Source organism: Marmota marmota, unplaced genomic scaffold, assembly GCF_001458135.2.
Source record: "Marmota marmota marmota unplaced genomic scaffold, marMar, whole genome shotgun sequence".
Lineage (NCBI taxonomy): Eukaryota > Metazoa > Chordata > Mammalia > Rodentia > Sciuridae > Marmota > Marmota marmota.
Genome location: NW_025999842.1, coordinates 40,132,744 through 40,147,758, shown reverse-complemented (window position 1 = coordinate 40,147,758; position 15,015 = coordinate 40,132,744). Strand labels below are relative to the sequence as shown.

The 15,015-nt window shown below is 35.3% G+C and overlaps 1 protein-coding gene across 3 annotated transcripts in view; it reads right to left on the bottom strand.

Annotated features, from left to right (window-relative positions):
- Hsf2 (heat shock transcription factor 2) overlaps positions 1–15,015 on the bottom strand; it is a 34,910-nt gene that overhangs the window by 4,661 nt on the left and 15,234 nt on the right. For 2 of the 3 annotated variants that reach the window (XM_015500828.2, XM_048796449.1), the window contains 5 exons: positions 6,569–6,630; positions 5,085–5,172; positions 3,384–3,532; positions 2,535–2,774; positions 1,816–1,921 (listed from right to left, as the gene is read on the bottom strand). In XM_015500828.2, the coding sequence (XP_015356314.1) occupies positions 1,816–1,921; positions 2,535–2,774; positions 3,384–3,532; positions 5,085–5,172; positions 6,569–6,630 (645 nt within the window). Of the gene's footprint in view, positions 1–1,815; positions 1,922–2,534; positions 2,946–3,383; positions 3,533–5,084; positions 5,173–6,568; positions 6,631–15,015 lie in introns of those variants that run through there. The other variant, XM_048796491.1, reaches the window with a different exon arrangement.

Below are 15,015 nucleotides of genomic sequence, written 5' to 3'. Positions count from 1 at the left end.
ACAGTATTTTTTGGGAGATAGAAGCCCAGTGGGGGTGGATTTGGGCAGAGAACGTGGATTTCCCCAGAACGTGATTGTAGACGGCTGGTGTGAGTTCGGGAATAAAGAGTTGCTGTTTGAATCTACAAGCTGTGTGGTGGCTCGTGATTGTGTGCCCAGCCAGACTGCGGCATTTGTGCCCAGCCAGACTGCGGCAGACATGGAGTGAGTATCAAATGATATAATAAATGGAGTTTTTTTTCATGTCTATCATAAGTCTTTGTTTCCTCAGTTGCTGGGGAGGAACGTTAGGATGATTTGCTTAGAGTAAGAAATACTAGACTGGACAGAAGGGGCTGGAGCAGCTTTGCTGGTTAGCTTGTCCATTTGAAAAACTTTTATTTGGGACAGGCAAAATATAACAAAGACCAAAATCCATTGAACTGATCAAACTCTGCAACAGTTAACCAGAGTTCTCTGGTTAACTTCTCTGCCCCCAATTTTGGAGCAATGCACTGTAGGTGATACCTTGAATGATCCTTGGCCTTGAAGAACTGTCATCCAGCAATTTATTTCCTTTTTTCTTGTCCTTCTCAGGGATGATAATAAGTGATTTCCAGAGATGAGGAGAGGGAGGAGTAAGAGAAAGTACTGGGAACTCTAATAACCCAAATTAGGTTATGTGAAGGTACCAATGTGTAACAACAAAGGCCATTATTATGAACAATTGTAATGCACCAAAAAATGATCTTATTAAAAGAAAGAAAAAGAATAATATGATTTCTATAACTTCAAAATAATCTGATCTTTAGGAAAACCATTTTAAAAATAGTTTGTGCCTATCTATGGGACTTTTTACCTGTTTATCAAGGCTTTGTCTTATGAGGACATGGATTTCTTTTAAAAAACAATCTTGTAAACCAAGCGGGGTGTGGTGACAGATTCCTTTAATTCCAGGGGTTCCAAGCCAGCCTCAGCAATTTAGAGACACCCTGTCGCAAAATAAAATAAATACAACTGGGGATGTGGCTCAGTGGTTAGGCATCCCTGGGTTTAATCCCATGCCTAAACAAACAAAAAATCATGTAAACAATTTTAATTGAAAGAAAGCTATACTTTTGGCAGGAAACACACACACCAAAAAAAAAAGTAAGTAAAAACCTCTTTTCAGAAGAGAAAACAATTCACAAAAGAAAAATGGAAATAGAAAACAAGATTCATTTGAACAGGACCAGGCCAGAGTATAAACAAAGCTTTGGATAATGGAGGGAGTAGCATCATGAAACAAAAAGGGAAGGGAATGAGACACATGGTTAGTACCAGAAATGGTAGGTAGAATTCATAATCCAGACAACACTGAAGTCAAGTTCAGAGAGATGGTGATAAGAATTATAGCAGGGAAACCTGGAGACTCAAGACATAAAAATACAGCAAACAAAATAAATTTGAGTGAAAAATGTTAATTCCCAAAGTATTAAGAAATATTTCCAAGCTGTCTCTTGACTAGATACTATTACCAATTTCCATAGATCTGTATTCAGTGACAATTTATTCCATAGTTAAACAGAACAACAAGTCCAGACAAGACATGGATTTAGGTCTGTTGAATAGAACTGATATATTATTAGAGAATTAACTGAACTGCTACTCAGGCAAGTAGTGATCATTCTCTTTCAATCCCAAACCCATTTGTTCATCCTGTCTCATAAAACCATTCATTTTAAAAAAGAAAAAGCACAAACAGAGCAGATACAAACAATACACATTGATTTTTTAAATAATATACCCCAATACACAAATTACTAGAGCATAGCAAATATTATCCAAAGTACGTACATCAACCAGGAGATCTGGGTCTATGCTAAACTGTCTTCCTGACAGCATAGCTTGGAAGTCCTCTAAACTGCAATCAATACTGTCAAGATAATCCAACAGTTCAACCCTAAGGAGAAAAAAGAAAAAAAAAAATTAAAAAGTAAATATAAGTTTTCCTTGTTCTTACACTTAAAATAACCACAGAAATTGGCTAGGCAAAATACTCCTAGAAATTGCTGAGTCCTTAACAGTTCTTAATCTTAAGAGATCCTATTCAAGATTTTAGGATATTGAAAATTTGATTAACTGAGATGTAGCCTTTATACAAAACTTCAGTATACACTGAAAAGTAGTTCTGAAACAACAGTCTGATTTACCTTCTTCTTCAATACTATTACAAAATGTTTGATCTGATTACTACTAATTACTAATGTTCTTTATGCTGTAAGTCCCTTATTAATAGAGAAACTGTATTAATCCATAGTCATGGTATGAATACATAACACACATAATCACAAACACCTTAAAGGTACTCAAAACAAGTATTTCATTAAAGAAATAAGAAAAACTGCAGAGGAATATTCCAAGACTCTTCTTAAGACAAATCCCTTTCATTAGAGAACTCCGTTTTGACAAATAGAAAAGTAGACTAGTGGGTTTATCATCTGAAATGAAGATCACTCAAAAACTGAATGTGAAGAAATCAATTAACTTTAGATAACATCTAGATAAGCACTCACTTTCCTAAAAGATTGATGTTATCATTCAAAATGGAATCCATCATGGTCACAGGATCTTCTGTGGTCAGACTGGATGAACCATTTAGCTGCACAGCACTAGACATGAGAGGGTTGATGCCATCACTGCCTGAACTTAGGGATTCTCTGGCTGGTTCACTCAGATCTCCACTCTGAATGACAGGTGCATACTCATCTTCATTGTCATCTTCAACAATGACAATATCAGGGTACTGGCTACAGCTAGACCAGCAATATGAAAAGAAAGAAGCAGTTACATTTGCAGACAAATTCAATAAAATTACTCTATCCATTTATTTTCCAGATCCTCTTCCCAAACCACGTAGCAAAAGGCTTACGTACCTTGGGTACGTAGCTAAATCACAAATATTGACACTGTACGGAATATAAGACCTACAAAGAACCAATGTAAAGTGTTGAACTCTAAAATAAAAAAATTCAGCCACCCAGGTACAGTCGCACATGCCTGTAATCTCAGCAATTCAGGAGGTTGAGGCAACAGGATCAGAAATTTGAGTCCAGCTGCAGCAAATTTAGCAAGACCCTCAGTAATTTAGCAAGAGTTAAGGGCTGGGTATATAGTTTAGCAGTAAAGCCCTCTTGGGTTCAACTCTCCAGTACCAAAAAAAAAAAAAAGACAAAAAAAAAAAAAAATATTTTCATTACTTCTTTTTTATCTGGTTAAATAAACTGGCTTAATTATCAGTTGAATATTCCAAATATGAGACAAATGTTAATTTATCAAAGAACAAAGCGGGTGTTTTTAATTTTAGCAACTTAATAATAAAAGTGACAAATACTTTCATAAATTTTATCTCAGAAACTCCTTACTTGGAGGTATCAGATATAACATCCTCATTAGTTTCTGGAATAACTGGGATATTTTCTTCATCCGCATTATCATCAGTAACATCATAAATAATAATGTCATCTGAAATCCGCTCTCTTGGCTTTAAACCTTCAGTCCTACTGTGCGGAACCTAAAAAGTCAGAAAAATAATATATCTAAATATTGAAATCACACTACTAGGATATCACTTTAAAACAACCAGAAGCATACTAGTTACTAAATACTGGGGAAACAGTAATAAGCAAAACAACTATGTCCTTTGTCCTTATGTGATTTATATACTATTAATAATAACAATTCAGTTATGAACTTACAGAGGCATGTATCTATTCTTAAAGGCATATGATTTGCATTCTACTTTACTACTTTTACTGTAAGATCCCTGAAAATAGCATGTCTGTATCTAAGGGAAGACTTTAAATTCTAAAGTATTTACTTATGAAGAAAAAAGTCTCAGAACTTCATATATTTCAAGCATAAGCAGATGGCCACTGTATTGATGGCATTATTTCATTTCAAGCTGATCTGTTTGACACATTTTATCATTATTCATTAAAGGTTTCACTAAAATAAAAATGGCACTTCAACTATTCTAGTTAAATGTCAGTTTGGAGTATTAGCAATAATTTTTTATTAAGCCACAGATACACTCAGGCCATACTGATTTTTAAAAGTTCAATTCTCTAAAGCAAACTAAAATCATTATTACAATCTAACAATCCATAAATTTCAACACTAGATAACAGGTAAAAGATGTTAAGTACTTTACAATATATAAATCCACTTAATTACGAAAAAAAAAAAAAGACTTCATCCACTTTAGTCCTACAAATAAAACAATTAGGAATGCTTATTTCTGAACAGTAGTAGGAAAAGGAATCAGGTCTAATATTAATTGATTTGTCCCAGAAAACATAAATGAATCCTGTTAGTTCAATAATAAATATGAAGCAATAGCCTAACAAAAAGCCCTCTATGTTTGATCCTCAGCATCTCCAAAAAGAAAAAGAAAAAAAAAAATGACAGCAATAATAAGATTGCATTAGAGGTCTGGATTCTGGACTAGTCTAATCTTAAGTCTAATCTGTAATGGCAATGGATATAAGTTAAAACAAATTATCCACATAACTTGAAGCAAAAATGAAGGTAAACAAAAATATTTTGAAATTTCCAGAGAAAAATCAGTCGAATCAATGTACATTTATAAGAAAAGTTAAAAGCAAACTAACAGAAAAATATATAATCACATTACACTATCATAATTATCACAATGTTCAATTTGTATTTCACTGAAACTAAATCTGTTTTATAAATCTCAAAAGTAATACCAAGTTAAAAAAAAGCAATACAACAAAGTAATATGTACAGAATGATATCATTTACATAAAGTTTAAATACATGCAAAATAATATGAAATATTGTTCTTGAGTTCACGAGAATGAATCAAGATAGGAAAGAAAAACTTGAAAACAGAAAACTGGGACAACTATATTTGTAATGATTTATTTTTTCAAATAATCTAAAGCAAATATTGAAAAATCTTAAGACTTAATAAGGCTGGGAACAAGGCTGGGAAATGAGAACTTGACACTTTTATTCACCAAGCTTCTTTTACCTCATAAAATACTACCATAAAAAATTTAGTTGAGATATTTAATAAACACAAAATATACATGAGTTACTTTATGATGATGATTATCAGCTGGTTCTTTGACTATGTGCTGAAATAAATTCTTCTTCTGGGCTCCATTAGTGTTCAGAAGTAGAGGCCTGGAAATCAGAAAAATATTCATGCAGTTCCATGAGGCAACAATATAAAGAATTTAAAATGTTTTAAGAACTTCTGTAAAAAAACACAAGGAACTCTTTAATATAGTACATTTTATGAATAGAAACTGGGAGATAAGAATATCTGGAACTTATAGTTCTCCCTTCTTTAATGGTATTGTTTCTATAGTAAATATAATAGACTACTATCTCCAGATAGACTTCACTGCTTAATGCATTGTACAACTCTTACAAACTATTCACAATAATAAATAAGTAGGTAATAGCAGAAGAACCAGTACTAGCCTTACAGATAATCTTTCTCTGCTGACATTAACAGGTATCACAAACTATGGCTAAAATACAGGTTTAAAAAGACAGAAAAAATTGTGATTTTGTTTTTTCAATGAATTGCCTCTTTTTTAGAATTTCTCTCTCAAGCTCTCCAATGTTCCTTTAAACTGCTAAGTAAATGATAGTTTATTAGTATGTATGCCTATGCCTATAAAGTGACCATTTAGGCTATCCTTATTTCTCAAAAACACCACAAGGATGACAGGAGAAACTGAATATCAGTACTCCAAAAATACAAAATCCAAAACTTTTTGTGCACCAATATAATGCCATAGGTGAAAATTCTAAACCTGATCTCATGTGATAGGTTAAAGTCAAATTCAGGCATTCAACACTTAGTTTACCAGTGTCCATTGTTAGAGTCTGTAAACAAGTCAAAATAACACCTGGCATTTTGCCAGGGGAATGTTAGAGTTCGTAAACAAGTCTGGATGGTGCCTGGCAAAATGCCAGAGGGAGTGGTTTGAGAAGTAACAAAAGAGAGCCATTAAGTGTAGAGATTCCTTATTGGTTGACTGATGTATCTAGTTTATGCTAATTAGATAAGCTGTGTGGAATGTATAAATACTGCTCCTGTCCTGCAATAAACAGCTCCTACTCCTGCTGTATCAAGTACACAAGTTATTCGTCACCCCCCCGGTTATTTTGCCCAGCCAGCAGGGCTGCGGCAGTCCATAGGAAAAAAGACCCTCCAGCCCCTTCAGCTACTTAATACAAAAACTTTGTTTCATGCACAAAGTATTTTAAAATATTGAATTAAACTGAATAAGTCGAATGTGAACATAAATGCATTTCACATTCAGACTTAGATCCCATCAGAAAGAATCTCACATTCTAAAATCTGAAAAAAAAATCTGAATCTGAAGCACTTCCAATCGCAAACATTTCAGGTAAGCAATATTCAACCTATAAGTCAATCTGGAGATGTTAAGAACTTATCAAGGGAGGACTATTCTTTGGTTCATTAGGAATATACTTAGACCATTCATGGTTAAAAAATAAAATGCCTATTTATGGTTCAAAATGTTTTATCATAAAAACTTACCTTTTGCATTTTAAACTCACAAGTTGGTTATTCTGAACCAATGTAACAATAAATTGGACAATCTGAAAGGAAAACATGAATAAAAATGTTTCCATCACTCTTTTAACTTTTTAGTCCACATTACTAAGTTTTAGAAAACTTAATCAGATGATAAATGTCCTCTTTCTAAGTCACATAATTTTCTCACGTCTTAACATTTGAAATTTAGATGTATCTCACAACTTATGTATAAAGAAACACACCAGCTTGCCAAGATGGCGAACTAGAGAGAGGCTGCATTCCTTGTCCCTCCGTGACTTGGGATTTAAGCAGAGGAAATACTGCTTGAATTCTGATTCCCTGCTGCTTACCCCTCATTTGTTCATCGCAATCACCCACTAGCATATCGCCTTTAGAGCACAGATCACTCACTGACTGCTGCTTATAGTCCACCAATTATTTGCCTGCCTATCCCCCACTGCCCAACATCCGCTGGCAGATTGCCAACCCTTAGCCTACAGAGCGCCCACAGACTGCCCACTGGCCCCTGCTGCCTGGCGGTCCACTGTCACAGTACCCGTAAGCTGTTGCACATGGCCGCTGCCATTTTGGGACACCCTCCAGGACCTGGAGATATATTGTTGGGGTACCTGCATGTCTGGTTGTACCTGAGATCTTTCTGTTGGGTGTGCTAATGACTGCCATCTGGCTGCCTCTTTGCAGTGTTGCTCCTTTGTGTGAGCACATCCCTGGTGGTCTCTCTGCCAAGTTGAAATGGCATTGAGACCTTGGGACTGCAGTAAGGCAGAGCCTGGGGAAGCCAAAGCCCAGGTCCTTTAGGTTGCAGCGGGCTTTGTGTGGGCCAGTCTGGGTCTAGCAAGCCTCTGGAAAGCAGGAGACTAGGGGAAGTTGGGGGAAGGTACAGGTTGGAGGAACTGGAGAAAACCAGGCTCTCTCTCCAGCTCAGTGAGTCCTGGGGACAGAAGGAGCTGGCGACAACAGGTGGGAAGACTGGAAGAGGGTGTGAGAGCACCTTGCTATCAGCTCACCCACAGGACTGGAGCTGCCATCAAACTTCAGACAACCCCACCTATCAGTGGAGAAGGGAAGCTGAGAAAATTTTTCAAAGCCAAAGGACTCTATCTTTTAATTTATCAATGAACCTTTTCTTTTTTTGCCTTTTCCCTTCTTTCACATCTTTGAATCCAAATATTTTTCATGCATCAGTTTATTGAGGAATTCAATGTCTGAATAGTGTATTACAGTTCTGTTACATATTCTTATATTTTTACTTAAAAAAAAAAAAAATCTGTGTATATTTGTTCTCTCACCTGTCTCCCTGAATTCTTTCTCACTTCTCTCATACTAATAGCTAATCTCTATTATTTCTCCCTCACTCTTACTATAAATTCTTACCTCTATCTTCTCTCCTTCTCCCTCATAATCATCACATCTTACACTACTTTTATCCCTCACTGTCCATCACTAGAAACAGTAAATTGTTTTTACATAACTTACTATTTATATTGTACACAATAACTGAACTCATCATTTCTGATTATTGTGACAAAAATGTAAGTGCCTTAATAGCAGTTATTTGGTTTAAAGGTGTATACTGATTGCACTGAGTGCTGTTAATGCTGGTCTCTGCCTTGAAGATACTTTGAGGTATTAGAAGCCTTCAAGGACACTATAAGATTACAGGATACAAACTGTACTACCTCAGATCCAAAGCACTAGATGGGAAGACACAAACAACATGAAAAAACAAGGGAAAAAAGCGCCAAGATGTTCTAACAATAGAATACATAGACAACACAATAAAAGTAATGTCAGAGAGAGAGTATAGAAGATACAAAGTTAAGCTGATCTTCAAAATAAAGAATGGTATTGGAGAGAAAATACAGGAAGTGAAAGATCACTTCAATAAAAAGGCAGAGATTTTGAAAAGGAAATCAAGCAGAAATCCTTGAAATGAAGGAAACAATAAACCAAATTAAAATTTCAATAGAAAGTATTACCAAAAGACTAGACCACTTGACAGAACCTCAGGCAATGAAGACAAATACATACTCTTGAAAAAAGTTGATCACACAGAGAAGATGGTAAAAAACCACGAAGAGAACTTACAAGAAATATGGGATAACAAGAAAAGACCAAATTTGAGATTTATCGGAACAGACGAAGGCATGGAGATACAAACCAAAGGGAATGCACAATCTTTTCAAAGATGTAGTATCAGAAATTTCCCCAAATCTAAAGAAGAAAATGGAAAATCAACTACAGGACTCCAGATGTACAAAATTACAGCAGACCCACATCAAGGCACATTATAATGAGAATGACTAACATACAGAATAAGGATAGAATTTTAAAGGCTGCAAAAGAAAAAAAAATCAAATTACATATGGAGGAAACCAATTCGGATTTCAGCTGATTTCTCAACACCCAGAGGTGCTGGAATAACATGTATCAAGCTCTATGAGAAAATGATGACCAACCGAGAATTTTATATCCAGCAAAATTAAGCTTCAGATGAAGATGAAATAAAAACCTTCTATGATAAACAACAGTTAAAATAATTCACAACTAGAAAGCTGAACTATAGAACATTCTCAGCAAACTATTCCATGAGGAGGAAAAGGAGAAAAACAATTAAAACCATCAAAGGGAGGAGCTACACTAAAGAAAAGGTTAATCAAAGGAAAAACTAAGTCAGGTTAAAAACAAAAAATAATTCAAAATGACTGGGAATACTATTCATATCAGTAATATCAATAATATTATTACATATCAATAATAACCCTGAATATTAATGGCCTAAACTCATCAACCAAAACACAGACTGGCAGATTGGATTAAAAAACAAAAAGAAAAACCAACAAACAAAAAAAACAATATGCTGTCTGTAAGAGACTCACCTCCTCGAAAGAAGAAGAGACTTCCATCCTTACATCAGAGAGACTGAACTAAACCAAAGTTAGTCAGAAGGGATAAAGAAAGGACATTTCATACTACTTAAGGGAATCATACAAAGGACACAACAATTATAAATATTTAGGCTTCAAACAATGGAGCAACTACATACATAAAACAAAGGACCCTTCTCAATTTCTAGTGTCAAATAGTACACAAAACAATATTCTGGTGACTTTAACACACCTCTCTCACTACTGGATAGATCTTCCAAATAAAAACTAAACAAAGAAACTATAGAACTAAATAACATAATCAATGATTTAGACTTAACGGACATATAGAGAGTATTTCATCCATCATCCAGTGACTAAACCCTCTTCTCAGCAGAACATGACCTAAAACAGATCATGTTATACCACAAAGCAACTCTCAACAAATACAAAAAAAAAAAAAAGAACCAACCCAAAAACCAGACACCACACTACACTGCATTCTATCAGAATATAATGGAATGAATTTAAAAATCAATGATGCTACTCATATGCCTAGAGACTAATCAATATGCTATTGAATGACAAATAGCAGAAAAATCAGTGATGAAATAAAAAAAAAATATTTAGAGGTAAATGAGAATACAGATACAACATATCAAAATCTCTGGATACTAGGAAGGCAGTGCTAAGAGGAAAGTTCACTGCATTGAGCTCTTTCATTAAAAGAACAGAAATGAATAAATGACCTAACATAACATCTCAAAGCCCTAGAAAAAGAAAAATTAAAAAATCAACAGGAAATAATAGAAGACAGGAAAAAATTAAAATCAGTACTGAAACAATGAAATTAAAACAAAAGAAACAATTCAAAAAATTGACAAAATGAAAAGTTGGTCCTTTTAAAACAATAAGTAGAATTGATACACCCTAGTCACACTAACAAAGGAGAGAAAACTCAAATTACTAAAATTCATGAAGAAAAAGGAAATATCACGATGGACACCATTGAAATACAGAACATAATTGGAAATTATTTTGAAAATTTATACTCCAACAAAATAGAAAATCTTAAATGTACCAGCGGGGTGGGGGGGGGTGAGGTTCTTTGCCTTACCTCTGTTGGCCCCTTCACTGGTACAAAGACCTATCCACAGGTGTGGCTGTATGCTGGACCGGTAGTCAATGACAGGTAAGATCCAATTGCAATGGTACCAACCTAAGACAGGAGGCTGACGCCTTGAGGTCAGCTCATCCGATGACGGGTAAGGACCATATGTACTATTGGACAACCTAAGGCAGGCACGGTCCCTAAGCCACATGCTTGTTGTTTAAACAGAGAGGGGGAGATGTTGAGAGCCACAGCCGAAGGGGCCCCAGCAAACTTCCAGCTGCCAGCTGATGATTGGCTCACAGCAGCCCCAGCAAACTTCTAGCTGCCAACTGATTGGCTCCTCTGCGGTGATGCTCATTGGGCTGTTTCCCTGCCCTCTCAGACCACGGAGCTGCTCATTGGGGGACTTTTTTTGGCTCTCAACACTTAAAGACATCGACAAATTTCTAGAGACATATGATCTACCCAAACTGAACCAGGAGGACACACACAATTTAAACAGATCAATTTCAAGCAATGAAATAGAAGACACCATCAAAAGCCTATCAACCAAGAAAAGCCCAGGACCAGATGGATTCTTATCCGAGTTCTATGAGACCTTTAAAGAAGAACACCAATACTTCTCAAATTATTCCATGAAACAGAAAAGTAGAGGAACTCCTCCAAACTCATTCTATGAGACTAGTATCACCCTGATATCAAAACCAGACAGACACAACAAGGAAAGAAAACTTCAGACCAGTATTCCTAGAGATGCAGAAATTCTCAATAAATTCTGGAAAATCGCATACAAAACTGTATTCAAAAGATAGTGCAGCACAATCGAGTGGGTTCATCCTAAGGATGCACGGTTGGTTCAACATACGAAAATCAATAAACATAATACATCATATCAACAGACTTAAAGACAAGAATCATGATTATCTCAATCGATGCAGAAAAAAAATTTGAGAAAATACAGCACCCTTTCATGTTCAAAACACTAGAAAAACTAGGGATAGTAGGAACATACCTCAACATTGTAAAAGCTATCTATGCTAAACTTAAGGACAACATCATTCTAAATGGAGAAAAACTGAAAGCATTCCCTCTAAAAACAAGGCAGGGATGTATGTCCTCTTTCACCACTTCTATTCAACATAGTTCTTGGAACTCTAGCCAGAGCAATTAGAAAGACAAAAGAAATTAAAGGGATACAAATAGAAAAAGAAGAATTCAAACTACCACTATTTGCTGATGACATGATTCTATATTTTGAAGATCCAAAATTCCACCAAAAAACTTCCTGAACTAATAAATGAATTCAGCAAAGTAGCAGGATATAAAATCAACACCCCAAAAATCCCAGTGCTATTCTTCATAGAACTACAAAAACAATGATGAAATTCATTTGCAAAAATAGGAGACCCAGAATAGCCAAAGCAAACCTTAGCAAGGGTAAAGCAGGAGGCATCACAATACTTGACCTTAAAACTATACTACAGAGCAATAGTAACAAAAACGGCAAGGTACTGGCACCAAAACAGATGCGTAGACCAATGGTAGAAAAAAAAAGACACAGACAAACCCACATAAATAGATATCTCATACTAGACAAAGAAGTCAAAAATATTCATTGGAGAAAAGATAGCCTCTTCAACAAACGGTGCTGGGAAAACTGGAAATTCACATGTAACAAAATGAATTTAAACCCCTATCTCTCACCCTGCCTACAACTCAAAGTGGGTCAAAGACTTAGGCATTAGAAAAGAGACCTTGTGCCTAAAAGAAAAAAAGTAGGCCCAAATCTTCACCATGTTAGCTTAGGAACTGACTTCCTTAACAAGACTTCTAAAATCAAGAATCGATAAATGGGATGGATTCAAACTAAAAAGCTTCTTCACAACAAAGGAAACAACCAAGAATGTGAAGAGACAGCCTACAGAATGGAAGAAAATCTTTACCACGTACACCTCAGATACGGCATTAATATCCAGAATATATTAAAAACTCAAAAAACTTAACACCAACAAAACAACCCAATCAATAAATGAGCCAAGGAACTGAACAGACACTTCAAAGAAGAAATACAATCCCAATCAACAAATATAGGAAAAAATGTTCCACATCTCTGGCAATTAGAGAAACGCAAATCAAAACTACTCTAATACTAGTCAGAATGGTAATTATCAAGAATATAAGCAATAATAAAGCGTTGGCAAGGAAAAGTGGAGGAAAAGGTGCACTTATACATTGCTGGTGGCAAAGTAAACTGGTGCAATCAGTGTGGAAAGGATTATGGAGATTCCTCAGAAAACCTGGAATGGAACCACCACTTGACCCAGCTATCCCACTCTTCAATCTATACCCAAAGGACTTAAAATCAGCATACTATATTGACACAGCCACATCATGTTTTACATCAGCTCAATTCACAATAGCTAAACTATGGATCCAGGCAAATGGATGAAACTAGAGAACATCATGCTAAGTAAAATAAGCCAATCCCCAAAAAACCAAAGAATAAATGTTTTCTCCGATCAGGTGGGCACAGACGGGTAAGAAAGAATTAAGGAATGTTGGATTGTGCAGAGGGGACTGAGGGGAGAGGTGGGGCAGTGGGGATGGGTAGGAGGGTAGAATGAGACAGACATTATTACCCTGTGTACATGTATAATCACACTAATGGTGTGACTGCACCGTGTAGTCAGAGGAATGAGAAGTTGTGCTCCTTTTGTGTACAATGTGTCAAAATGCATTCTACTGTCATGCATAACTAATTAGAACAAATTTTAAAAAATAAAAGGGAGACCAGTTGACTAGAAGAAGGGGATGGGGGAGGGAGACAGTAGAAAATGAAATCGATCAAATTATACTGTTTTATTGTGTGCATATATGAATACATTATAATAAACCCACTGTTATGTATAATACACTAATAGAAAAGGGGAAAAAAATAAAACACACCAGCTTTCAGGCAGATTTTTTTTTTTGAGTTCCTATCTTTTACTTAAAATGATTTCAGGATCATATTATGCAAAAGAGAAAACCGGTGTTTGACAGGAAACATTTTCCTCATACTACGTAATATAATTAGAGGCAAAAGGAATTGCCAGTTCTCTCAGAACAGATCATAAAATTATGAAGTCAGAAAAAGCTGGTTCTATGAAGATTATTGTTGAGACCCATCTGTGAAAGCTCCCTGCTCACGATCAAGATATGCTGATTTAATCTTTGACATGTGATTAAATTTATAGGAAAAACTTAAAACACATCAAAACATGAATAAGCTTTCAAATTTTTTAGCAGTGTTTCTTAAAGTGTGATCCACAGTCCAGCAGCATTGGCATGGGAACAGGTTAGACATGTAAATGATCAGCCCCATTACAGAACTGATGAATCTGAAATTCTGAGGAAGGAGCCCAATAATACTTGTGTTTAGTAAGCTTTCCAAGTGATACTGCTGCATGAGAAAGAGTGACTCAGGGTATGCCTTGAAATTACATTATCAACTTTCTACCTAAAGGTGGTAAAAAATTAAGGACCATAAACTCAACTATAAAAAGCAGTGTATCAAAGAGAGGCTAGGAATAAGGGCCAAAAATGTTTGAAAAACTATTTAAATTCTGCAGAAGACTCACTCACAAGCTTTATGAAATACGTACATAATTAAAATAGAATATTATAAATTAAAAATACCTAAGCTATAGCTTTAAAACTGCACATCACTCTCCAAAAAAAAAGGCTACAAAGTAGTATGCTTTACAATCAATATCAACTTTTCAATGAACAAATATTAAAACATTTTAACTGAAGAGTTAAGACAGCATTAGAGTCTATGACAAAGACACTAAATTGTTTATTAAAAAAAAATGCTAACAGCCAGTGAAAATGCAACATTGAAGGTTAAAGATATCTATGGAACAATTCAACTTCAATTTTTTGAATTCATAAAATAAATATTATCACAGGTTTCTAAAAACATCAGTGACTGAATTTCAGAAAAAAAAAACAAATCACTAGCCAGGCATGGTGGTGGCATGCCTATAACCTAGTGTCTCGGGAGGCTGAGGCAGAAGGATCCCGAGTTCAAAGCTAGTCTCAGCAAATTACAGCGACCCTGTCTCAAAATTAAAAATAAGAAGGGCTGGTGATATGGCTAAGTGGTTGAGCACCTCTTGGGTTCGATCTCTGGTATCAAATAAATAAATAAATAAATAAATAAATAAATAAATAAAAATCACTACCTAAAATTCTTTCTACATCTCAGTTCCTCAGTTCTCTTGACACTGGCATCATGTTGTATAGTGCTTTTTCTCTGAAGCAGAAAGGCACCAGACTTTTTTTTAAAACAACAACAACAAAAAAAAAAAAAACAGTACTATGGATTGAGTTATGTTCTCAGCCCTTTATTTTAAATTTTGAGACAGGTCTCCCTAAGTTGCCCAGGTTGGCTGCAAACTTTT